This window comes from Wyeomyia smithii, chromosome 1 (genome assembly GCF_029784165.1).
Source record: "Wyeomyia smithii strain HCP4-BCI-WySm-NY-G18 chromosome 1, ASM2978416v1, whole genome shotgun sequence".
NCBI classification, from domain to species: Eukaryota; Metazoa; Arthropoda; class Insecta; order Diptera; family Culicidae; genus Wyeomyia; species Wyeomyia smithii.
Genome location: NC_073694.1, coordinates 25059662 through 25087620, shown reverse-complemented (window position 1 = coordinate 25087620; position 27959 = coordinate 25059662). Strand labels below are relative to the sequence as shown.

Genomic DNA, 27959 nt, shown 5'->3' with positions numbered 1-27959 from the left:
TGTCGCCATGTTGCTCGGTTTTGGGCTGTGTTTCGCCAGTTCCCCAGGCGTCTCATCACCCGCAAGTCTCCTTCGATCTGGTCGAGCCATCGTGCACGCTGCGCCCCTCTATTTCTGGTGCCGGCAGGGTTGCTGAAGAGAAGTGATTTAACAGGGTTGCCGTCCGGCATCCTTACGACATGACCGGCCCACCGCAACCTATTTACTTTCGCCAGGTGTGCAATGGGATTCTCTCCAAGCAGCGCGTGCAGTTCGTGGTTCATGCGCCGTCGCCATTCTCCGTCGTCCGTCTGTACTCCACCGTAGATAGTCCGTAGTACCTTCCGTTCAAAAACTCCAAGAGCGTTAAGGTCCTCCGCGAGAAGCGTTGTCGTCTCGATCACGTAGAGGACTACCGGTCTTATCAGGGTTTTGTACAGCGTCAACTTCGTGCGTCGTCGCACTCGATTCGATCGAAGTGTCTTCCGGAGTGAAAAGTAGGCACGATTTCCTGCCTGGATGCGTCTCTGGATCTCTTTGCTGGTGTTATTGTCGGCGGTCACCAGTGACCCCAAATACACGAACTCATCGACCTCCTCAAGCTCATCACCGTCCACAGAGACTTGAGTTGGGAGGCTGATGTTGTTCTCCTTGGAGCCTCTCGCTCGCATGTATTTTGTTTTCGACGCATTTATCCGCAATCCGATCCGTCCAGCTTCGACTTTCAGTCGGGCGTAAGTTTCCTCCGCCGTCGCAAAGTTACGTGATATGATGTCGAAGTCATCCGCGAAGCCCAGAAGCTGAACAGACCTTGTGAAAATTGTGCCCCTCGTGTCGATGCCCGCCCTCCGGATCACACCCCCAAGGGCGATGTTAAACAGCAAACAGGAAAGTCCATCACCTTGTCTCAACCCTCTGCGCGATTCAAAGGGACTCGAGAGTATCCCCGAAACACGCACGAAGCACATCACTTGCGCCATGGTAGCTCTGATCAATCGAGTCAGTTTATCCGGAAATCCGTTGTCGTGCATGATCTGCCATAGCTGTTCTCGATCGACTGTATCATAGGCCGCCGTTAAGTCAATGAAGATGTGATGTGTGGGCACGTTGTACTCGCGACATTTCTGTAAGATCTGTCGGATTGAGAAGATCTGGTCCGTGGTGGCACGGGCTCCCATGAAACCCGCTTGGTACTGGCCAACGAACCTCCTGGTTAAAGGTGATAGACGGCGGAACAGGATCTGTGAGAGTATTTTATAGGCGGCATTGATAAGCGAGATGCCGCGGAGTTGCGGCACTCCAGCTTGTCGCCTTTCTTGTAGATGGGACAGATAACTCCCTCCATCCACTCGTCTGGCAGTTTTTCCTCCTCCCAAATCCTGGAAATGACCCAGTGCATCACTCTAGCCAGCGCCTCTCTTCCATGTTTCAAGAGCTCGCTCGGCAGTCCGTCTTTGCCTGCGGCTTTATTGTTTTTCAGCTTCCCGATCTCACAAAGGACTTCGTGAATATCGGGAGCTGGTACTCGGTCATCCGCTGCTGGTGCTCCTAGGTCAGCTCCTGCTCCGCTTCTGTTTGCTGTTTCGCCATTCAGGTGTCCATCGGAGTACTACTTCCACCTGTCGACCACCTCGCTGGCATCCGTGAGAAGGTTCCCATCCGCGTCGTTGCACATGTCAGCTTGCGGCACATAGCCTCTGCGGGACTGGTTTGCCTTCTCATAGAATTTCCGCGTTTCACTGGCACGGTATAGCTGCTCCAGCTCCTCATGCTCACGATCCTCTTGCTGGCGCTTCTTTCGTCTGAGAACCGTGGTCATGTTGTTCCGTGCCCGTTTGTAATTGACCTTGTTCTCTCTCGTTGACCTGCCCAGGTATATCGCCCAGGTCCGGTTCTTCTCATTCACCGCTGCCTCGCACTCCCCGTCATACCAGTCGTTTCTGCCACTCGGTGCTTCCACTCCTAGTGTCGCCGTTGCGGTCTCCACGATAGCTGTGCGAATGCTGCACCAGCCGTCTTCGAGAGGCAATGCGCCCAGCCCCTCCGCTGTGGGTAGCACCGCTTCAAGCTGTTGCGCGTATTCCTCCGCAGCCTGGGAGTTCCGGAGCTGCTTAATGTTGAGCCGCGGGGTTCGGCGAAGTCGCGCGTGATTTACGGTCGACAGTTTTGAGCGCAATGATACCGCAACTAGGTAGTGGTCCGAGCCAATATCAGCACCGCGATAGGTACGTACGTTTGTAATGTCAGAGAAGAACCGACCGTCGATGAGAACATGGTTTGCTATACGTTGGTCAGGTGATCTCCAGGTGGTTTTGTGGATGTCCTTACGGGGAAAGAAGGTACTTCAGACTGCCAGTCCTCGGGAAGCTGCGAAGTTGACGCATTAGCATTAGAAACTAATGTTTCTAAATAGTTATTCTGATATACTGCAGGATTAACAAAAATACGCTTTGCCAAAATCAATGACAATGACAAGTGATTTCCAAAACGAATAAGATTCATTTAATTCTTTTTATTATAAGCCAAAAAAATTCAATTACAACTATTTTTTTGTAAACCTCAAGAACATTGGACAAAAATGCCACTGCGACAGAAATGTTTATCTTTTATGGCTGGCTCCGAATGCTGAACACAGATTATATAATGCTCGAACTCATTGTTAGAGTTGAGCTAGTTAGTTGTAAGCCCATGTCCCAATCCGGAACCAGTGACCGTTTTGTCGGTTGGGACTTTGCCGATTTCCTTGAAGTGATGAAGAGCAGGACAGTGTACAGTGAGAAGTCCCGTTCCCGTGATAATGCGTAGTTCACTATGAAAACAGAACAGATAGGCAATTTCGAACAAAACTCTGCTGCAAATCCACCCCTTTCACTGTCTCTACTGTGACAGACGTATCTCCCAATGTAGCTGTGATCTTTCTACTCGAAAGCATTGCTTGGATTCAGCTCTTTGTAGTATTGTCGACTCCTTTATTTTGAAGAGCCGTGTAAATTGATTCAAAGGATGTGTTATCGAAAGCTCCCTTAATATCAAGAAAAGCGCAGACCACTGTCTCTTCAAATTTCAGTGACTTCTCGATCTTCGTCACTAGGTAATGCGAAGCGGTTTCAGATTTACCCTGTTGATAAGCATATTGGGCAGAAACGCGCTGCGGGTGTAGTTATCCGTAAATTTTCTCCATTAACTTGAAAAGAGTTGACGTCGGACTTTGAAAGCTTTTGGCAATGTTTTATCTTTTTTGACTGGTTTTGCTATAAACACCACTCTATAGTTCCGTTAGTTGACCAGGATATGTCCCAGAGTAAAGCTAGCTCGAGAAAATTTGATGAGTTCGGACATGATGACTTCATAGGCTCAAAACAGCTTAGTATCTAGTTGATAGAAATCTCCGTGAATAGGCGACGAGCGAGCATTGCGAAATCACGTGACATTGTGCGTCACTGTAGCGCCAGAAAAATGAACCAAAACATCTAGCGTTTCTTCGGTAGTGACAGTCATACTCCCATCTTCCTTTTTCAGTTGCTTAACACCATTTGTATGATGTTTGAACATCGCTTTTTGCAATCGCGTTGCCTCAGGCGGGGTTAAACTATGGATCTTCAAACTTGACTTGATAAGTGTAACTTGAGACCCTAATGTTATCACTCACCTCTGTCTAGCAACTCCTATCCCAACCTCCACGAGGTGCCGACCGGGATACGAGTAACCTTAGCGGAGATCGGTTAACCAACTCCCGGTGGAAAACTGGTCGAATGCTGACTGGGAAGGGGGTCGTACGCGACTGTGACCTCATCTTAGGGGCGGCGTACAACAGCGTTTGACCCGGAGCGGGCGGCTGAGTCCTGCAATGCTGTGCGTCAGTTACACCTAAAGCGGGTATTACACGAAGCAAATATTTGCGTAAAATAACGGACTTTATTTGTTTGCCCGTCTAATACCGAAATATTTGTTTCAGTTATTGGCAAAAACATGTTTGCGGTTGTATTCGCTAAACAAAAAATTAAGTAAATATTTGCTTCGTCTAATGTCGTTCTTTGCTAGCCAATTCGCTACTGAGCGAATATTTGCTTTTATTTTTTCTTTGTTCATACTGAAATTTGGTATGAGCGAATCTATTAACTATTTTCCTAAAATTAATGCTGAAAAAAATATATAGAATCCTGCACTAAAACCGATGGCAAACAAAACCGAAGTTTACCAGAACATCACAATCAGGTAATTTTTATGAACCATGAGTCCTTCATATGAGCTGATTTGGAGTGTTGAGTGAGCGACCCGTTCCCGGAAAGAGCCGGTTTACCCATACTTTATTATGCCAGTCAGTTACCAGAAAGCCAACCAACAACGAATTTCCGTGAAAATATATAGTATAGAACAATCAGGGCAGTTCCGTACCTCAACCGAAACGAAAAATCAATGGTTTCGAGTGACACACAAAATATACAATGGAAACTAGATTTATTAAATTTTGTAGCAAGTTTATTTCCTGAAAATAATTCGCATCGTGTAATAGCACAACAAATATATTTACTACAAACTTAGCAATAAGGCTTTGCTGCTGTTCAAGCAAACAGAATTATGAACAAATATTTGCTATAGTGTAATAGCATAAAAATATATTTGGCCGAGCAAAAATATTGTGCAAATAAGTTCCGTGAGAAATATACAAAATATTTGCTTTTTGTAATGTCCGCTTAAGATGACAGCCTCATCAGGAGGCTGGAAGTATCGCGACCCTGGTAAGGTAGCATACCGAAACCTCTCCTAACCTACAACGCAATTAGAAATACGAAACGAAACAATCGGCAAAGACCTAGGCTACCTCAACAGAAACAGAAAGCGGTAAACGATTGGATATTGGGAACATGGCACGTCCGATCTAACTTGCGTGCTGAGAATTGAGGGTAAATTCTTCAACTACATTTTAATCAACACCTACGCACCGATAAATCCGATGACATCAAAGATGGGTTCTACGAACAACTGGAACGACTTGAGCGTCTGTTCACCAAGATGGTGCGGCTCAAAACAGCGTCTGGTCTCCATGTTAGGAGCGGCTGATCAACGTTCTGGTGTCAGCGTGGGACTCTAAACAGAGCTGACACGATGGTCCTCCGGAAAGGCCCAACAAGCCGTCCCACAAAACACCAAACGTTGCAAATATCGAAGAAGTTAATACGGATCGGAACAATCGGCACAGACCTAGGCGACTAAATATGGACTACGATTGGAAACTCGGTACATGGAACTGCAGATCGTTAGGCTTTCACGACTGCGACAGGATCTTATATGATGAACTCAATCCACGCAACTTCGAAATCGTAGCACTGCTGGCGAGGATGTGTAAGTTGAGAGTTAAGGGCCGGTTCTTCAACTACGGCATCATCAACGTGCACTGTCCACACGAAAAAAGAGCTGACGATGAGGAGGAAGCGTTTTATGGTGTATGATAGCTGTCCGCAACGGGACGTTAAGATCGTCATCGGTGATATGAACGCTCAGATAAGACGGGAGGCAATGTACAGACCGGTGATCGGGCCGAATAGCCTGCACGCCGCATCAAATGATAACGGCCGACGTTGTGTGAAATTTGCAGCCTCCCGAGGTACGGTAGGCAGAAGAACGTTCTTCCCCCGCAAAGACATCCACAAAGCCACCTGGAGATCACCTGACCTAGAAGTGGAGAACCAAATCGACCACGTTCTAATCGATGGTAAATTCTTCAAAGACGTCATCAACGTTCGCACCAACCGCAGTGCGAATATTGATTCGGACCATTACCTTGTTGCAGTATGCATGCGCTCAAAACTTTCGACGGTGCGAAACACGCGTCAAAGTCGCCCACCGCGACCAAACATCGGCAACATTACCAACGGAAGAGCAGCTTGGCGCAGCTACTCTTGAAGATGGCTGGAGGGACATTGGATCAGCCATAGGTAGTACTGCTGTAGCGGCGAACAGGAGAAACGACTGGTTTGACGACGAGTACAAACAGTTAGTTCTACGAGAAGCTGAACAGTTTCCGCGAAGGCTATGTGCCACAAGCCGACATGTGCAGGGACCTGGACGGCAACCTTCTCACGAACAAGTGTGAGGTGATTGACAGGTGGAAGCAGTACTACGATGAGGACCTTAATGGCGATGTTGCAGAGGACGACGACGGAGTGGTAGTAGATCTCGGTGTACGCGCAGATAACGACAGAAATACTGCCCCTGACCTCCAGGTGGCTAGTTAGGAGATCGGCCGGCTGAAAAACAATAAAGCCGCTGAAGCTGACCCCCCCCACTGGCTAAGGGGCTAAACTGGGTTATTGCTAAGATTTGGGAGGCGGAGGTAGTACCGGAGGAGAGGATGGAGGGTACAGTGTGCCACATCTACGAAAAAGGCGACAAGTTGGATTGCTGCAACTACCGAGCAATCACGTTGCTGAACGCCGCCTATAAGGTACTCTCTCAAATTCTGTGCTGTCGACTATCATCGTTCGCGAGGGAATTCGTGGGGCAATACCAAGCGGGATTTACGGGTGCCCGCGCCACCACGGATCAAATATTCGCGGTACGGTAGGTCCTACAGAAGTGCCGTGAGTATAACGTACCCACACATCATTTATTCATCGATTTTAAATCGGCATACGACACAATCGTTCGAGATCAGCTATGGCAGATTATGCACGATTACGGTTTTCCGAATAAACTGACACGGTTGGTCAAGTCGACGATGGATCGGGTGATGTGCGTAGTTCGAGTTTCAGGGACACTCTCGAGTCCCTTCGAATCTCGAAGAGGGTTACGGCAAGGTGTTGGATTATCGTGCTTGCTATTCAACATCGTTTTGGAGGGTGTGATACGTAGGGCTGGTATCGACACGAGTGGCACGATTTTTAGAAGGTCTGTTCAGCTCTTTGGCTTCGCCGATGACATTGATGACACCCTTGAGAAGATGACGGAGACGTACATCAGACTGAACGAATCCCGTCACGAATTCATATTAGCGGTGATGAAATCGAGGTGATAGACGAGTTCGTGTATCTGGGCTCACTGGTGACTGCTGACAACGACACCAGCAGAGAAATTCGTCGACGCCTTATGGTAGGAAATCGTGCCTACTTTGGACTCCGGAGGACGCTCCGCTCGAATAATATCCGCCGCCGCACGAAGTTAACCATCTACCAAACACTGATCAGACCGGTAGTCCTCTAAGGCCACGAAACCTGGACCATGCTCGTGGAGGACCAACGCGCCCTTGGGGTTTTCGAACGGAAGGTGCTGCGTACCATCTGTGGTGGAGTGCAGATGGTAGATGGATCATGGCGGAAGCGGATGAACCACGAGTTGCACCAGCTGCTGGGAGAACCACTACGGTGGGCTGGGCATGTCGTTAGGATGTTGGACGACAACCCGGTTAAAATGGTTCTCGATAACGATCCGACTAGAACGAGGCGATGGGGCGCGCAGCGAGCAAGATGGCTCGATCAAGTGGAAGACGACCTGCGGGGCCTCCGCAGACGACATGGCTGGCGAGCTGCAGCCATGGACCGAATTGAATGGAGATGACTTCTTCGAACAACAAAGGACACTTCGGTCTGGAGCTGACTGGTAAGTTAAGGTTCCACGACGAATCAAATTTTCACCCTGTGACAGATCCGCGATAAGTTCCGGGAGTATAACTTGCAGACTCACCTTGACTCGCTGTTTGAAGATTTCAAGGTAGCATACGACTCAGTGGAAAAAACGAGCTGCGGCATATTACGCTGGAACACAGTTTCCCGACCAAACTAGTTAAGCTGAGTCATATAACGCTGAAAAGATCGGAATCATACGTGCGGGTAGCTGGCGAAACATCAGTGGCGATTTAAAGTGGTTGATGAATTCGTTAATCTTGGTACGCTTGTGACATGTGACAACGATATGAACCGCAAGATGAAACGACGAGTAGCAGCTTCGAACAGAGCCTTTTACGGACTATGTAACCAACTAAGGTCCCGTAGTTTGCAAATGCGCACAAAACTATTGCTGTATAGGACGCTGATCTTTCCGGTGATCCCTTACGGATATGAAACATGGACACTGAAAGGAGCTGATCGACAAGTGCTCGGAGTTTTGGGGTTGGCCTCGAATTCGGTGGATGTGCGCGGCTTGGAAGAAAATCAAAATGACATCTTTATCCCGTACATTTGTGCAAAATTTCAGCCAGATTGAAAATGACAGTCAAAAAAAATTAAAATTGGAACATTTTGTATGGAATTGCTCTGCTGTGTTTTCCTTTTTCTTTTCATTGGTACAGTTTCTACGTTTATAATCTGCATAATTGAATGAAATTTAGCTTCCTCAATGTCGACGTTTGCTTCAGTATTTATTATATTCTGTGAATTCATTGTAAGAAGTCTACTTTTTGTTCGTTAATGGATGGCTTTATTGATTCATACGGAAGAGCAATTTTATGGATGAAAATTGAATATTCTATTACTATTATTTTATAATATTGCTGTATAGTGGGTTTTATTATTTGCAGCAAAAATCTCTTGTGAATGAGTTCTTACCTTGCGCCTTCAGCAGAGTTTTAACCTATGTCAGAACTGCTTCCAGCAGGAAGCTTAGCTCACAGCCTAGTTTTTCAACCTCATCGAGGTGTAAAAAAGAAATACAATCCATACCATCAACTATTTAAGTGCAGCCAAGAACACACCGTGTAGCAGCCCAATTTAATTTTCCAGCTAACAATTGCACGACGCGGAATTATCGTTTAATACATGTACGCGAATCTCCGGCTTAATGGGTCAAAAGCGCACTCCCTTTGCTTGCATACTGCTCCCCTAGGGCCCGCCGTATGGCATCGATCATCGCTGGCAGCCGGTGATGCTTAGACGCGATAAACTTAGACCGACGTGTCAGCACCTGAGAGCTCGTAAATCTCGGCTAGCGCGTTAATCGAGCTAGCCGAGCGTATCATACACGCCAATCTTGCAGACGAGACGGCGCCTGTCCCGGTGTCCGTCATCGGCATCGACACCGACTGCCCATATGCACATTAGAAGTGTAGAGCATAGAAACAACACCATTCGAAGACTTCAACGCTCCAGCCAAGGATCGAGCTTGGAACGCCAGCGCCAGATGGTTTTTCTGTCATTTTTTATATCATATGCGGAATCTAACCACGAGGTTTGTTTTACGATATAGAACGGTGTGACGATGTCGGATGAATGGCTTAGCAATTCGTGAGCTCGCCTCGCCGGAGCTTACCTTGCATAGCCTCACCTTAGTGCATACTATTCCAAGCATTAAATCTGTCCTGACAGATTTACAAGCGGTTTATAATTGCAGCACGAACTGACGGGTGTAATAAATTCTAACATGCGGCAACATTATCGACACTGAAATATTCTTTTTCCTTATAATCCAGCATACGATTACTTGTCAAAACACTGTTTCCGGTGCCGTAGTTGTTGCTGGCCTGTGACAGCCGCATTTCACTGTGCGCTCCGTCGACCGGATGTGCCGGTCCTTGGCAGCGGACAATGCTGCTGGCTGGCCAACAATCGACTTACATGTAGGTAAGTACACAAACATTTGAAGAGATGTGTGAGTGGCACTCCCGCGTTCACTTGTCCATTCGTTCGTTCGTTGTTCGATCGTTCGGTTGAAGTTCATGTAAGTGGCCTTGACATCTAAAAGATCAGTAGGTAAGGTAACAAAACAGGTTTATGCGCGGTGTTCTACTTGTGTGTGAATTCCATAGAAGTGGGTTAGTTCGAACGTTCGACGATCGCGTAAAGGCGACTTTACGCGCTACGCACTGCGAACCGTGCGAATTGAAAGCCGTTTTTTCCGAATCGGATTATTTGTACTTGCGACTCGATGATCAGTTTAAAGATGAATTTTACGCAAGCTTTGCAACTCCGCTTTGTAAACTCCGATGAATCAGCGAATTTTCGGAACTCTGTCTTAGAAAGGGACTCGTCACTCTATGACTTCTAGGATAATGCAACTGGTATAGATTTTTTGTCATATTTTTATAACTGTACATAATTTAAATTGATGAGACAAGTAAACATATGTCATATCAAGTGTTTTCATAGACTGTATTCAAGTCTTGCCCAGGAATATATGAATACTGATGAAACATAATCAAAACAAATTTATAAATAAGTATAGCGTTTTAACTTTTTTTTATATCCAACTAAAAAAAATCGAAAAACGACGAAAAAAAACCTCAAGGAAAAAAATTACTTTTTCAAGGATAATAATAAACTTATGTGAAATCCCTTTATTGACGACTGTATAAGCGTAGAATAGCAACATTAACGCAAATCCCATCCGAATTGATAGCAAGTATAGGAGACTGACTTGTGAAGCTCGGTTAGCTTCGCAGCTACCTAATCGGCCCACGCTTTAGCGTGTTCGAGCGCGCCCAAATTCCGGGTTTAATCTACCTTGGTTTATTGCTGTTATATTTTTTTTTTCGCTTATTTTCCGTCGGTCTAGTTCCGCCACTGTTGTGGCCAATCACCGACGCCCAGGGAGGCGACTCCATACCCAGGACCCTAACTCACGACCCGTTTATCAACGGACCGGTGCCAACGGCTTTACTTCCTCATGCGATGGAAGGCGTGATCCCAGAGATTTTTCGCCTCAGAAAATCTTCCGGTGTCGGCTAGGATTGAATCTAGACCAGTTGGGTTGGTTGTGAGTGGATCACGCCACCTCACAACCATCGACACCTATGTCGGCGGTGGGATTCGAACCCAGGCGTCGAGCGTGGTTGGCGGAGACGTTACCAACCACACTAGGCCCCCGCTCAGCTGTTCTAGTTATTGAATTCTTCGCAGCCGTGCAAAAAAACGACTTGCCGTTCACCACCGCCACTACTTATCGCGTCATTGCATCATCACTACCTACGCTAGCCGATTCCTGGCTGATCGTTCACGAAACGGCTCACCTTACTTACGGTAACCTATATTCGATGCAAACTGATATCTGCGGTGTTTCCGACGTTCGTTGTCCCAAATTACACGCTGAAAAGTGCGCCAATGTGAAGAAAAAAAAACCTTTTTAATCATTTGCAGACACACATTATAAAAGCGTTGAATTAAATTGTAAGTAATACGATACCCCGGAGTCGATTCATCTCATCGATTTCCTGATATGCACCAGCATGGAATGTTCCCTTCGCTCGCAGTTAGAGCGTACATTGTTGTATTCCGCCCCGCGTCTGTCCGCCTGTCTGGCTATCGATGTTCGAGGTGTCTGTTGTTGATAAGCCGCCGCTTGGCGGTGGAATCACCGAAGCGTGGTGATTGGTGCCGGCGCAGTTTCACACGTGGCCAGCGCGCGGGAGAGACTTCCGTGCGAACGGAGACTATCAAGGATCACGAGTAGCAGCAGCAGTAGTGCCAACCCTTTGCATGTCATTTCAACTATGATTTGATGTAAATCGTCATTTATTGAATAAGAATTTTAAGTTTATTTCTATAAAAAAAAAGGATGAACTCAGGCACTTGGTGTCAAGTGGACCGCTTGGGGCAACCTTCTCAGTACCCAAGTCCATCACCATTCGTTCGAAATCACGATGGTGGAGCAAAAACATATCGAGACGATTTGCAGTGACTTTCCAGTCATGCTTATTTATGATTTTTTAAGGCTTGTACTACTTTTTCAAGTTTATTGCAAGAAAAAAATAATTTATTAAGTTTGAGCTTGTGCCGAACATTTAGTATGTTTGAATAGCTTTTTTTAATTCATTATTTTCGTTTTTACAAGTCTATTTATATGACGAAAGCAAAACCGCTGTTGGAACATGATAAATCATTCATCTTATGAAGAAAAAATGGATTCAATCAGAAGAAAATAGAAAATTAGAAAAATAGAAAATAAAGTTATTCAACAACAAAAACACGTTTGTTCCGTAGTTTTCAATAAAAAAACTGATAAAGGGAGCTTTCAAGATAATTATATTTATTTATTTTTCCACTTTCACTTGAAACTATGGTTTTTTTACGGTGTATGTATTAGCCGAAGACATCACACCGATCGAACAAATAGTTCTTTTTTTAAAAATAGTTGTAATTATCAATACCATTTTCGTGTTAACCCTTTTTCATAAACTAGGTTTTGTATCACCTAGTGATAGTAGCACAAAATGACATCAAGTAAACATTCGGGAACTTTATTTTCGAAGTTTAACTAAAATTTGAGAAAAAAAGGAAGCTATCATGCTCAAAATCGCTATAACAGAAAAAAATAGACACGTGTTGGGATTAGAGTTCTTTAAATTAATTGTCCACCATGATCATCGTGCGTCCCCATTGAATTTTCGATTCCATTCTATTTAATGGAGACGCATGGTAATCATGGCTAGGGCCCTACATTTCCGAAACATAACAATTAAACTGAATATTTCGCGCAGTCATTTCGATTCGAACGGTTTCACTTTCATTCGATTCCTTTCGGCTCCGGTCATCGAATCACGATGAACATTTTCACCATCAAAGCGTCACCGTTCATCGGGTCATTTCATTGAGACACTGACGCATATTATAACTCTTTTCTTTCATTGTGTCATTTGAAATTAGCACAGGATCATGTTATCTATTCATATTTTTTTTACACCGTATGCCACAACTGGAACAACTGGAACGGCATTGCCATCCAATAAATACGTCACGCAAGCTTCGATCATTTTTTAGGAAGATTTTTTATTGCTATTGACCACTTCATATCATCACATTTATTTTCTCTTCTCTATGCACCCTGCGGCTCCCTCAGCGCTCATTGTCATTTTCAATTGAAAATCGTCAGGTGATAGTGACGCTAATCTTCGCTTTCAATTGAAAATGATTTCTGTCCTTTTCAACCCTCTGGCTGTCACAATGAAAGAAAAAGCATTCGAGTAGTTTTCTTTTAACTCACATAGTGCACGAAAATAAAATGAATGAATGTTTTTCAACAGAAAGTGACGAGTCAGAGTGTCACTATAACCTGATAATCGGCAATTGAAAATGACTTTGTCAGACTCTGGTTTTAACATTCGATTCAATTTTGGATTCTAAACTCACTGTTTTCATATATTTTTACAGATAATTTGACATGTTTTCTTCTTTTGCTTCTTTCTCAAATTAGTTCGAAGCGAATTCAGCAGAAATGGTTTTCGTTTTTTAATCTAAGTTATTTTTTTTCGGCTGAATTTTTTTTTCTAGAATACACTGAAGTCGTTTTACGCAGGGGGTACAAAACGCGTAAAAAATTCTCGTTGATTTCAAAATTCGCATAGAAAAACTTCATTTGCTAAAGATTTTTAATCATTTATGCTGAACACTTTCGAAAAAGAACCAATAACCGTGTTATTTCTATCTACGAATCGAGATGATTTATTACACTAAACTGTACATTCCTGATATATAACTTGTTTAATCTTGAAAAGAGAACGAGGTGATCCAGTCCTCAAAGGTACAGAATTAAAATAAAATCAGAACTTAAAATGAATGTATATTCTACCCCTCTACCGGGAAATTAGCGAATCAATAACTCAGTTAACAGGTGAGGTAAAATTTAAAACAAGCCTAAGTTGTAGGAAGAATGAAATAAATGAATAAAACAAAATCAAGCAAAATAAAAAGATTGTCACATCACATATGAGTCCCTTTTGATATTTTTGGTACTCTTGCCCTACACTTATGTTTGACGCAGGGCCGGATTTAGGCGCTGGGGGGCCCAGGGCAAATTTGTTTGTGAGGCCCTCTTTTCGTAAAACATTTAGAGGTATCGTTCTGGAAGGTGACGAGCAAAAAAAAAGGTCACCGCAGGACTAGGGGGCCCCTTGAATCGGGAGGCCCGGGGCATTTGCCCCCTTTGACCCCTCTTCAAATCCGGGCCTGGTTTGACGATATTTGACTGGGGTTGATATTTGTTGACACTTTTGAGTGAAAGTGAAAAAAAGCATCTATAAACGTTATTTTTTTACAATCCTTTCAGAGTTCTCCCTTCCCACTTTTTCATGGAAGTGAACTGTCAAAACACCTCATCATATTTCATGCGATGGAAGCAAGACAACAAGTCAGTTTATCAGTTAACGAAGATTGTCAAGGCATCGGTCAGTGTCAGTGAAAAAGTGTTTCGGTGTGGTTCATTTCGGTTGAGTGGACTGTTTGTTTTTCTTTTTCGCTTTGAAGTGAAGATCATTTGGTTGGATTTGACGTCAAATTTTATTCCGTAACCGTGAATAATGCGCGCGATCTATTTCATCTGAGTATAACAGCACGTTACTAGGACGATAATCTAGTGTATCTGAAAGAGTGCTGCGATCATTGGAAGTGAAAATTGAAAATGATTGGCTGTAACTTTCGAAGAATTTTGCTGGGGAAAATGACTTTTATCAGCACTGTGTTTGACACATTTTTGGCACTCTTCATTAATTTTTTTGACTATATTTTTCAAGACATTTTTCTTCAGTGAGCTTTGTTTTATCTTTTATTTTTATTAATTCAATGGCATAATACGTAGTAACCTACTAACTACGCTATTAAGACAACAAAAAGTACCGCTGAGGTCTCATGCCAAAAATCTGATACGCAAAACACACGTTCGCTTGCTTGTTCCTTCCCGGTTCGGTGTGCAGCCGACCGAATATTAACAAAACGAAAACAGAGTGGTAAAAAAAGTTTTTAAAGGCACAATGTTCCAGAAAAGAAAATCATTCTAAACTGAATTCAATGTAACAAAAATGTTTCCAAAGATCAAAGAGACAACAAAATGCATTAAGGAATGGTAAAAATACGCGTATATAAGCCTGCAAAGCCATAAAAAAAACCTCCAGAGCCCGAAAAAACGCAAAAAATCAAAACGCCAGAAAAATAAAAAGATTCCAAATTGAGCGAAAAACGCTTCTAAAAGTTGAGAGGTGTATTCCCAATATGCCGCGAGATATGTGCAAAAACAAGTTTCCACAGTGATTACAGCAATCGTCTGAAAAGAAAGGCAAAAACAGACAATTGATTGAAGGTAAACGATCATCCCCGGCAAGGCAGGCCATTAATTATCAACATTGTATCCACATTGCGTGTGACGTAAAGTTATTCACTTAACAGTGACAGTGACTATAAGGAAACAAACAGAGCTGAGCACGAACTCGAGCTACAGTCTAATCGATTCACGCAGCAGCAGTAGCAGCAGCGGCGATATTCGACATTTGAAAGTAAATCGCTTGTGCTGTGGTGCGTCCCATAAGGAAACAGTGCTGTAAAAATCAACCAACTATGACAAAACATTAACCCGCACTTTGCATTTTAAGTGACCTAGGCCAAGTTTTATTTCACCCGTCTATTACTTAACCTGCGCACTGGGTGCGGTAACGGATTGAGGTTTAGCATCAGCACCGATCGAGCCTACACCAGCTTACACGGAAGATAACAGTTCGGAAAGCAAAACGTGCACAAAATCCAAACTTCAGTAGCCCGATTCGGTCATATAGAACTGACACAAAATGGATAGAAATTGTAAGTGCTGTGATTCCTATTGTGGAAGCGTTTATAATTTATGCTGGGGAAACCGCTAGAACTAGAGTACGCTTATTGAAGCTTACTGAATTATTAAATCAAATATCAGTACATGTCATTTTTAGTTTTATATCGCGGATATTGACTACCGATCGATCGATGAGCAACTCGGTAGAATGTCTCTATCGGCAGGGTTTCTGTTCTATGATTTTATTTTATGATTTCCGACCTATTAACACTCAATACGACGCTACATGTATCCAATAACCGGAACCTTGAAAAAAAAAAACTATCAGCGTGAATCACTAACGGCAATTTTAAAATTACATTCTCCATCCAGCAGCAGAATAATACATTCGAAATGTCTATCCAAAGGCGCCCATAAATATGGATACTCACATTTACGACACACATTAAAAACACTTATTCCACCCTTCAGCAGCCCTCAAAAGCATCACTATTATTTTTATGACTTACTTATAAAAACACCCACCGATTAATTACAACAATCATACAGGTGAATGATTCGTAACTCCCTCTAAGGGGCAACCCTTCGAGTTAAATTTGTTATAACCGCGCACAACTATTTCAAATCATCTAAACTGCTGAACGATCGTAAAAAATACACCTCGACTGCGATCCGATCGGCTGCACCGGTCAGACGGCCGGGGAGACGGGGACGGTCTGTTGCACACCGGACCGGGAAGAAACCAGCATGCGAACATGTGTTTTGCGTAGCAGAGTTTTGCCATGAAACGTCAGACGGGTGGCGGTAGTTTGTGTTGTCTTAATACCACTTTGCAGTAACTATAGTAACATATGCATTATACTATCAAATTAATAAACATTAACGATAAAGCAAAGCTCACTTGATGATTCTTACACTGATTCTGTTCGTACAAGATAAAATGATTTTGTTTTTCTAGATTTAATTCAATTGTCTAAAATAATGTTTGTTTCTTCTATATTCCAACAGTTCGATTTTGGTGGCCGCCTGCGAAAAGAAGACAATTGTACTGTTTGATCCGATAACGGAGAAGCAAATGTGTACCCTCAAGAACGCCCACAACGACAGTGTTAATTGTGTCAAGTAAGTTTCCATCAAAGTCGTGATCGCTCGTATAGAGATATTACCTATATAATTATAATGGTATTTTTCTGTAATTATCGAAGCCTAGCGGCTGGCTTGTTTTAACGACTTCATACTGTCTCATTTCGATCATTTCCTCAAGTGTACTAATTGCCCGCTTCATCACCCTTCCTCAGATTCCTCGACAATCGTATGTTCGCGACCTGCTCGGACGACACGACGGTCGCCCTGTGGGACACCCGGAATCTCAAGTCGAAAATACGCAGCCTGCACGGCCACTCGAACTGGGTGAAAAACATTGAATACTCGAAAAAAGACTGCCTGCTGGTGACGTCCGGTTTCGATGGGTCCATCTTTACCTGGGACATCAACAGCTACACCGAGCACGGGTTCGTGTACCAGAAGGTGTTCCACACGCCCGGACTGATGCGCTGCCGGCTGGTGCCGGACGAAAACCGGTTGGTGATTTGCACCACCGGTGGCTACTTGATTATCATTCACAATCTCAACCTGGCTTCGCTGCCGATGGATCTGAGAGGATTCAGGGTAAGAGTTTGTCACATTTTGTGTACCTACTATGAATTTACACCTCCATTTCATTGCAGCCCAACCTGTACCGATTGATGCAATTGCGGCAGCAGTTCATCCCGAACGCCGCTCGGTACGATCACGCCTTTTCCAAGAAGCAAAAGTACAACCGAGTCGAGCTGGTTAGTGACTTCCCGGAAGGAAACGACGCGGAAGTGATCAGCTCCCTACAGGTACGTTTGTAGGAAGAAATAAATCCTTTTAATCAACGGTTGTTGAGTTATCCACCTGCGGTTATGGTGGAGGCGGCTAGTACCGAACATAAACGTACCGTGAAATTTATTAGCAATGGTAAATTATACACTTTATGCTCATGATCCGATGAACTAAGCTTTGCCACTAGGTAGCGAAAGGGTATTGACTTTTCGAGCCATTCGTTGCACTGGCTGGCGCATAAGAGAGCAAACTGTGTAAAATGTGGCCAAAAAATGGTAGTTAGCAACGTTTGAGCTACAGAGTGCCTCTAAGTAGATTTGCTTACTGTGCATTGGTGCTGCTGTTGTTAGCCACCGTCTCGCCACTCCACGGCACTTGATAGAGAAGATAATCCTCCGTAAACGGAGTGGCCCTGACTTTGAAGTCTGTCAGCGACGTAGTGGGGTTTTTTTGCGAAGCTAAAAATAACGTTTCTGCGTTTATTTTTGTTTTTCATGGTTTGATTTATGCACATTGCTTTTATTTGTCATTTATCTATTTTAATAAACTTACTGCCTTTTGTTATCAAAAAATGTTTAAAAGCTTGAGTTTTCCGGCATTTGAAATGAACCAAATCTGTGCGTACAGTGTTGATTTGCTTTGCTACGTCCGATGATTGCTTACTTGTTCTTGATTTCTTAAAAAAAGAGACTCATTTTTGTCTTCTGAATATAGCCATAAAACAATAAGGTTTGAACTTCTGACATTAAACACACGAAATCTGGATACGTCATTAAATATGATTCCCTTGAAGTGGGCTATTAATATTCCACTCTTTTTTGTATGCTAATTTTAATTTTACGAGCTTTAAATGAGAACATACACAAAATTCGATCATGAAAATTTTATCCCATAATGACTAGAAATGAACAGAAATGTACTTTGGCCTGTTTTACATTTTTTCAACTTTTCATAATCGTGAAGTTTTAACATTTTTTTTGACGTTGACTAACGTCTATATCGAAGTTAGGCCCCTGAATTTGAAAATCTAGTAATTCAACCAGGGAAAACCAGAGAAAAGTGGTCAGGTTTTGAGCGCTTATTTTGCAGTCATCTATAATCAGGTTTTCGAGGGTTTGGCCTCAATCGATCAGAAATTCTTTTACGGTTGAATTTATGTAACAAAAAAAAACTATTTTTTGAGATACACTATTGAAAAATTGGTAACTATTATCGATTGTCTAAATCATACCGCGCAGCCAATCACTACCTCTCTTCCCAAGCACAGTCGACACTAACGGATACAATCGATCTGACTTTGTTGTTATTGTTGTTGTCACTTTCTGTTTCCGATGTTTATGCTGCTGTTAGCGGAAAAAACCTTGCAAATATGCATCTTTTTGTTGGTGTTAATTTTACGACAGCGGCCGGCGCCCCATCATTCTGATTCCAAAACCGCACCAGTTACATGCGGACGCTAGGTGATAGCAGCTGAAAGGAGGAAATACAAAAGAGTACCGCTCATCTCGTGCCGGTTTCACCCGTAATGCTGGTGGCTTTAGTAGTAAATGGCTACTGCAAAACACTTCAATGGCTGGAATTCTGGACGGACTAACCAGGAAACTATAATCGGCAACTGGCACCTTTTGGTGTTAGCAGCTAAAAGGAGGAACAACAAAATAGTACCGGTCATCTCGTGCCGGTTTCACCCGTAATGCTGGTGGCTACTGCAAAATACTAAAATGGCTGGAATTCTGGACGGAAACCAGTAAACAAGAAATCGGCAACTGGCACCTTTTGGTGCCTCGCAGTTTTATAATAGAAGCGGTTAGTTGAATTTTATGTTTTACAATTGCTGCTGCTAGCGGAAAAAAACCTTGCAAAAATGCATGTTTGTGTTGATGTTAATTTCACGACAGCGCTAGGTGTTAGCAGCTGAAAGGAGGAAAGACAAAATAGTACCGGTCATCTCGTGCCGGTTTCACCCATTATGCTGGTGGCTTTTGGTAGTAAATGGCTACTGCAAAACACTTGATTGGCTGGAATTCTTGACGGACTAACCAAAAAACAACAATATAATCGGCAACTGGCACCTTTTGGTGCCTCGTAATTTTGGTACAGAAGCGGCTAATTGAATTTTCTGTTTTACCAAATGCTGCTGCTAGCGGAAAAAACCTTGCAAAAATGCATGTTTGTGTTGGTGTTAATATTACGACAGCGGCCGGCGCAGCTTTCAAGAAACATTTGTCTCTACCATTTCATCATCTATGTAGCCCCTCCTTCTTTCTAATTATCTGACGAAGCCTTGGTATAAAACGTATCGTTCGAACATTTCACCCCATCAGTTTCATTACTAAGTCGTACCGGTTACATAAGGACGCTAGGTGTTAGCAGCTAAACGGAGGAAAAACAAAATAGTACCGGTCATCTCTTGCCGGTTTCACCTGTTATGCTGGTGGCTGTTAGTAATAAATAGCTACTGCAAAATACTAAAATGGCTGGAATTCTGGACGGACTACCAGTAAACGAGAATAATCGGCAACTGGTACCTTTTGGTGTTTCGCAGTTTTATAATAGAAGCGGTTAGTTGAATTTTCTGTTTTACAAAATGCTGCTGCTAGCGGAAAAAACCTTGCAAAAATGCATGTTTGTGTTGATGTTAATTTCACAACAGCGCTAGGTGTTAGCAGCTGGAAGGAGGAAAGACAAAATAGTACCGGTCATCTCGTGCCGGTTTCACGCGTTATGCTGGTGGCTGTTAGTAATAAATGGCTACTGCAAAATACTAAAATGGCTGGAATTCTGGACGGACTAACCAGTAAACGAGAATAATCGGCAACTGGTATCTTTTGGTGCCTCGAAATTTTGTTACAGAAGTTTTGTAAAGAAGCGTTGCAATTCCTTCTGCTATTTGCTTCAATGGAATATAAGAATACAGTAGTCAACGTCATGCGGTCGTGTCTTGAATACCACCCTCCTACTATTTATTTTTTCCGAATTTCTTGGTAAATTTGTAAACTGATTCCGATTCGAAAATGTACGGTCTCAAATCTCAAACCCAAGAAATATTAAATCAAGATTTCAATAATGCTAATTGAACTGATTGAAGATTCAACTGTAAAAATAAAAATGAGGAGATATTAAAAGCAGTGTCTAGTAATATACTATAGAATGCAACCAAAACAACATCGTTGCAACCAAATTTCATCAAAATACAATAGAATAATACCAAAAAAAGGACGAAAAATACAGAAAACAACTAAAAAAAAATGATAGAAATTATGCAACAGAAAAAATGCAGTGAAATTATACTACAAAAAATACACAGTGAGAAAAAAATATACGAAAAAAATACGGCAGTGAAGAACAGCAAAAAAGTTTACAACAGCAAAAAATTTGAACAGCAAAACAATTTGCAACAGCAAGTACAGAAAAAAATTAACAATAAAACATAACGGAAAAAATTCAACTCACGAAAAAATTAGTGAAAATTTATAGAAGAAAAAATATAAAAATATCAGATAAAAACAAAGTAAAGCAAAAAAACAGAAGCGCTATAAGAGAAAAAATACACCAGAAAAATGTGACAGACAAATACAGCAGTAATGATCAACATAAAAAAACACTGATATGAAAATACAATTGAATGAATATAACATATATAACAAACACAATATAACAAATACGTAAGTTGAACCCTAAACAGAAAAAAATACAACAGAAAAAAAATATCATGGTAAAATACAAAAGTAAATGTTTTTTGTTGCATATTTTGTTATATTTATTCTCTAGTATTTTTCACATGAAATATAGTATTTTATATAGGGTATCGAACGTCTTCGGCAAGTTTTTCTATAAGACTGCTGCTGAAAATCGGTCAAAGAGAATCACTGCCGAAGGCGTTCGACACCCTAAAAAATGTGGTAGTCAAAAACAGCTTAAATTAAAAAAAAACAACATAAAATTGTTCAGGAAATACAACAGAAAATTAACACAAAAAAACAACAGAGAAAATACAATAGATATAACAGAAGAAATGCAGTAGAATAAAATACAACAGCAAACACAACAAAAAAACGGGAAACATTCAATAGGAAAAAATACCGCAGAAAAATGCAGCAGAAAAAAACACAACAGATAAAATACAGTAGGGAAAATGCAGCAAAAAGAATACAAAAAACCTAAATTAATCCACCTAGCGGTCAGACCCAGCCTTTCTCATTCAATTTTTTATTTGTAAAAATAGATTTACATGAACGCTTCAATCCAATAAATGTATATTCACTCTTTAGGTTCTAAAATATTGATATTGTAATCTTTACATATAAAAATGCAGTCAAGTCTGTCTGTCTGTCTGATCCATATAGGCCCGAAAACTACCGAACCGATCGACGTGAAAATTTGTATGTTGGAGTTTTAGGTGCCGATAAAGGTTCCTATGATAGTTTGAGACCACTCCCTCTTCTGGAAGGGAGGGGTCCCATACAAATGAAACATAAATTTCTGCACAACTCAAGAACAAACCAGGCAAATGAAACCGAATTTGGCATGTGGATGTTTTAAGAGGTAACTAATATGTCTATAATAGTTGGATGAAACACAAATTTGTGCACATCTCGAGAACTAATCAACCAAATGGAACAAAATTTGGCAGGTAAATGTTTTTAGTGGTAACAGAAAATGAAACACAAATTTCGCACAGCTCAGGAACCAATCAAGAAAATACAACCAAATTTGGTATGCGAATGTTTTTAGAGGTAACAAATATGTCCATAATGGTTTGAAGCCCCTCCCTCTTGTGTAAGTACATGTTTCTTCACAAATTTCTGCACATCTCGCGAACTAATCAACTAAATGGAACCATATTGGCAGGTGAATGTTTTTAGTGGTAACAAATATGTTCCATAATCGACCTCAGACAACATTTTGGATTGTAAGATGGCAACTTCCGGTTTCTGAAAACAGCAGAAAATGACCAAATACCACCCAATATGAGTTTTTCTTTAACCAGTATGCCGTTCAAAATCCAGAAATTGTCTCCAAATGCCATTATGAAATCCAAAATGGCGACTCCCGGTGTCAGAAAAACATCGGCAAATGACCAAATACCACCCAATATGGGTATTTCCGGAACCGTAATGATGCACTGGAGCCACAAATCGACTTCAGACAACATTTTGAATTGTAAGATGGAAACTTCCGGTTTCTGGAAAACAGCCTGAAATGGACGATTCCCATTAAATATTAGTATTTCTGGAACCAGAAAGATGCACAGAAGCTAAAAATTGATCACAGACACAATCTTGAATTTTAAGATGGTGACTTCCGGTGTCTGGCAAACAGCCGGAAAAGGCCAAATACCATTCAATATGAATGTTTTCGGAACCAGAATTACGCCCAGATGACAGAAATTGATTTCACAGGCAATTTTAAAGTCAAAAATGACGACTCTCGGCTTCTGAAAAACAGTCCAAAGTGACCAAATATCACCCAATATGAGTTTTTCTTTAACCAGTATCTTAAATACCATTTTGAAATCCAAGATGGCGACTACCGGTTTGTGAAAAACAGCCTAAAATAAACAAATACTATCCAATATGAGTATCTCTGGAACCAGAATGATGCAAGGAGCTAACAATTGACCTGAGGCACCATTTTGAATTGCTAAATGGCAACTTTTAGGCAACAGTCGGAAATGACCGAATAGTACTGGATATAAACGTAAACGTGATGATGCATAGAAACCAAACATTGACCCTGGACACTATTTTGAATTTGAAGACGACCACTTTTAGTTTCTGGAAAACAACCAAAAATACCTCCCAATATGGGTATTTCCGGTGTCAGATTGATGCCAGAAAGTCTGCTGATAATGACAGAATACCACCCAATATGAATATATTCAGAATTAAGGCGATGTACAGTAGCCAAAAGACGAGGATGTTGTCATTTCGATAAAACCAATCATTTCAAACGATTTGTTATTTGACTTTGATCATATCCTATGGCCGATTCGTCGTGCATTTGCAGACTTCAAACAAACCGCAAGGAATCAATGAACTTGGAACGTTCAAATAGTACGACACCACATTTAAATTATGTTGAGACCACATATATCGATCAAAGCAGGTATAGTTTTGAATAGTCTTTGAATTTCTCTTCTTTCCATAACTTTTGAGCCACATATCAAATTGTTATGAAGTTTGTTATTTGTAAGTTTGAGAGATGACTCGTTCGTATGACACTAGGTGTGTTCAAATAAGTCATGTAATCTTTGAGATAATAGACTTTCGTTGTTTAATTAACAATTTAATACATAACGGTTGCTTAAGTTCGATTATAATCAAATGAAATGGAAACGTGTAGGGCAGCCAAACTTCGAAACCACGTGTTCAATCATAATTCATCAGTTAACCCTCAACTAGCCCGCTCATCTGATAATAATAATCAAATCGGTTGTGTAGTTTCTGAGATAATGAAGTTTCGGGATTTTTACAAGTCGGCACGTTACAAATGAAGTTACAGTTCGATTACAGTAAAATTCAATAGGGTCTTCTGAGGCAGCTAGACCATTCATTTGACACTAATTTTGTGGAAACCGGGTCGGCCATCTCTGAGAAAAGTGAGTGAGTCCAAGTAGTCTTCGGAATATGTTCCTTTGCATAGCTGGATTTCACATTTTTAAACATAACAGGCAAAGTAATAGTCCGATTGCAAAACAAATCAATAGGATCTTATGGGGCAATTAGACCTTCCATTTGACACTGATTTTATGAAAATCGGTACAGCCATCTCTGAGAAACATGAGTGAGATTAAACAGTCTTCAGAACACGTTTCTTTTCATAACTTTTGAACCACAAGTTCAATCTTTATGAAATTCAAAACTTAAGGGTTTTCTAGGTAGCCCGTTCTTTTGAGACCAATTTTGTTCAAATCGGTTGGGTAGTTTCTGAGATATTGATGTTTCATGATTTTCACATTTTTAAACATAACCTCTAAACTAAAAATCCGATTACTATAAAATTCAATAGGGTCTTATGGGGCAACAAGACCTTTCATTTGCAGTTAATTTCATGAAAATCGGTCCAGCCATCTCTGAGAAAAGTGAGTGAGAATAAAAATCTGCACATACACACACACACACACACACACATACAGAAAATGCTCAGCTCGTCGAGCTGAGTCGAGTGATATATGCCATTCGGCCCTTTGGAGCACTTTTATACTCTCGGTTTCGCAAGTGATTGCTATACCTTTCTAGGAGAAAGGCAAAAATATAAACAGAAAACCGCGGAAAGAATATAAAAAAATACTGCAGCAGCCAGTGGAAAACATGAAAATATATAGCGAAACATTATTGAATAGAAAAATACATCAGAAAATGTATATAAAAAAAACTAATCAAAGGTTGATGCAACAGAAAGTGTTTAAAATACAACAACAGAAAAAATGGAGCGAACATAAATATACAGCAGAAAGAATTCAAAATAAACATTGTAATTTAATAAAAATCCAGACAAAAATGTATAACAAATAAACATTACAGAAGATGCAGTTGAAAAAATAGAGTGAGAAATTGTTTTATAGAAAAATACAACTGGTAAAAATACAGTAGAAAAATGCAGCTGAAAGAACAGAAAAAAATTCAAAAGACAAAATACAACGGTAAATGTTCAAAACAAAAAATATAGAAATAACTAATAATAATATAGAAAGACTTCAACAGTAAATTATTCAAAAGAAAAATGCACCACAAAATGTATAACAAAAAAAAAAAAACACCAGAAAAAAAATATAGTAGAAAAAATACAACAGAGAAAAGGCGAAAAATATTGAAAAACCGCAGAAAAAAAACACAATAAAAAATATAATCGAAAATGTATCACACAAAAATAAGAGATACAACAAACAAAATGAAGCAGAAAAATAACAACAGAAATAACAACATAAAAATGTAACAGAAAAAATACAGCAAAGAAAACCGTAATATCACAACAAGAAATGCAATAAAAAAAACAAGGAGCAATGTAATGTCAAGTGAACCAAAAATGCTACAAAGCGTAAACAAGATATTCCTTTCTGACCTTCAGAAACGTTTTCTGCTATTTTTCCTTCCGTTCAAGATCATTTTTAGTTTCCCATTTTTTAAGTGTTTTATTGCCTTCTTGAATTCTATTATATTATGTTTCTATATTTTTTAGTACATAGTTGATTTTCTAAGCCCTCTTCACTATTTTGATCCAGATCGTTAAAAAGCCGTTTTTCTAACATTCTGAGCCAAATTTTTTTATTGGATTATAGACGCGTTCTTTGTCGTTGTTAGTGTAAAATAGGATTTTTTTTGTCTTTTCTGACCCGTTCCCAAATTTGCGCTATTTTTATTTCAAGTTAGGATCTTATTTGGCATTTCAGAAGGGGTTTTTCTCGTTTTTATGAGCTTAGTTGAGAATGTTTATGCCTTTTTTATGACCTGCAAAGGTATTTTATCAGTTTGGGGTTATTTGCTTTTTTCTGGTTCTCAGAAGCAATTACTCGCTGTTTTGAACTTTATTTTTAAACAAACTTTCAAACGTTCAAAACTCAGTCAATTTCTACCCGATATCCTCCATTCTTACAGCAATCGGTTGGAAAATCATCTATGTGTTTGCTCAAATGCAGAAAATTGTAGTTTGATTATTTGAACTATTGTATGTACTATTGAAAATTGTCAAACCTTGCCGAAACGCAGATTTTGACCTCTAATTGGTCGCTTAATGCTTGCTTTCTCTAACACGGTCGACAGAATGTGCCTAGTTAAACTCGAATGCACTCTTTGTGCAATTTATTCCATAACTGTACCAGTACCATACGGACTATGGGTGTGGGTGCTGATCGTGGCGAAGAGAGAAAAGCCGGGTGTTAATCTCTGGTTGGTCGCGCTAGGCGCGTTGCTGCTTACGCACCCGTCCTTCTGGCGGCTGTTATGGAGTTTTTGATACCCGTTCACCATGATTATTAATACTCTTTCCTTGGTGGGTGATTACAGAATGAATTAATTCAAACTTTTAAACTTAAGTCTGGCTCAATTCTTCAGTCTAAACTACAAAGCTAGGAAGAGCCTGAGCATGGTTGCTTGATATTATTATTTAAGGATAAGGAAAGTAATTATTTCATGGGCTCAAATATGCCACACCTGAGAATTACTGGATATGGCATGCTAAAGAAAACGAGAGAATTTAAAGCTGTGGCGAATGGCAATCCAAGATTGACGATGAATTGACCAAACTTGCCAATATTGTTACTGTTGTGATATACAATGGCCCCTTTTGCCGCCCTAAAATTATCACTTGGAACAAACGTAAAACTGCAAATTTCATAATTTATGTCAAAAAAAATCAGTATTGATTCAAGAACGTGTTTGTAGCCCTGAGAAGGTGTTTATCGGAATTTAAGCGGACAATGAAACACATGTGAACTTTATTTTCTAACTTTTAATCTGTAACGATTCAGTTGGTAGTTGGTTGCTTGAAGGTAGCGTCATAATGCTTGATAATTAGTCGGATCATCGCTTTGCGGAATTGAGGATGGCCTCAACCTGAGCCAACAAGGTTAACATCTCTTCGTAGGTCAAATAGGCTTGATTAGACATTACCTTGTTTGGCAGAGCTGCATGCCACCACGGGTCGGCGCGTGGCGACCGCCGAGGTCACGTTATATGAGGGCGACCGCTGACAGTACCTAACAGCCCTGGACCAGCAGCGGGAGATTGCTTAGGGGTGGTGAGGGTCGGACACTGGGCCGTCGACTCCTCGTAAATGCCACAATTACCCGGAAGCATCTCTGACGGAGCGAGTAGTGCCGCTCCCATCAACCAAATGCACTCCCCCGTCCATTGGGGCCGACACCAGTAAGGTCCCAATTATGGCAACTGGCAGCGAACGAAACGGATTCGAGTCGGATACGCTAAGGAACCACGACCAAGGGCTGGCACCTGCATCGAGCTCCCTTAGTAAAGTCGCGTGACAGCGGCTTGAAACGGCGAGATGGTACCCGGTGCAGGGGTCTCCGTCCCGTAAAACCTGGCAGGCCTTCCAGTACGTTCCGCGTCCATTGCCTGGTGGGAATCAGGCAGAGAAGGATCAGATGGGGGGGAACTAGTCCTAGGACAAGATGCCCCTTTCCTGACTTACGCGGGCGGGGGCGTCATAGTGCTCATAAGGTACTATGGCGACCCCCCTTACCCATGGCCTCACTGCTTCGGCATAGATTACCATGGGACCATACAAGCGACTTCTCATCTATGGACAAGGATAGCGGCTGGAAGGGGGACCCAATTAACAAAAATGAGCTCGAAGAACCAAAAAGAGACGGGTGCGGAGGGGTTACCAAATCCCTTCGCACGAGGTGGCATCCAGCGGTCTCCGCAGAAGAAGGCGGAGACGGATGCGGCGAAGTCTGGAGGTGGAAAAACGGCGAATCCGTCGGTGTCCACACCAGACATCTCGGTGGACGGTCCCTTGCTAGTCAAGGCCGTCGAAAGATGCATGGACACGCGGCCAAGAGTGGCGGCGCTGTCTGAACAACTCGATGCCATAATCGAGTTCTCGGCGAACAGGCGAAACATCGCTGGCGACCTGAAGCAGAGCCTCCTCCTGCTTCGGAGCACCATTGATGAAGCCAGAAAGGAGCACGAAGAACT

General features: G+C 41.7%; 1 protein-coding gene across 1 annotated transcript in view; it reads left to right on the top strand.

Annotated features, from left to right (window-relative positions):
- Window positions 1-27959, top strand: part of LOC129729943 (DDB1- and CUL4-associated factor 10 homolog) — a 43516-nt gene that overhangs the window by 2075 nt on the left and 13482 nt on the right. Inside the window, exons 2-4 of the mRNA XM_055688873.1 lie at window positions 16444-16557; window positions 16734-17103; window positions 17163-17318. Of these exons, the coding sequence (XP_055544848.1) occupies window positions 16444-16557; window positions 16734-17103; window positions 17163-17318 (640 nt within the window). The remainder of the gene's footprint in view (window positions 1-16443; window positions 16558-16733; window positions 17104-17162; window positions 17319-27959) is intronic.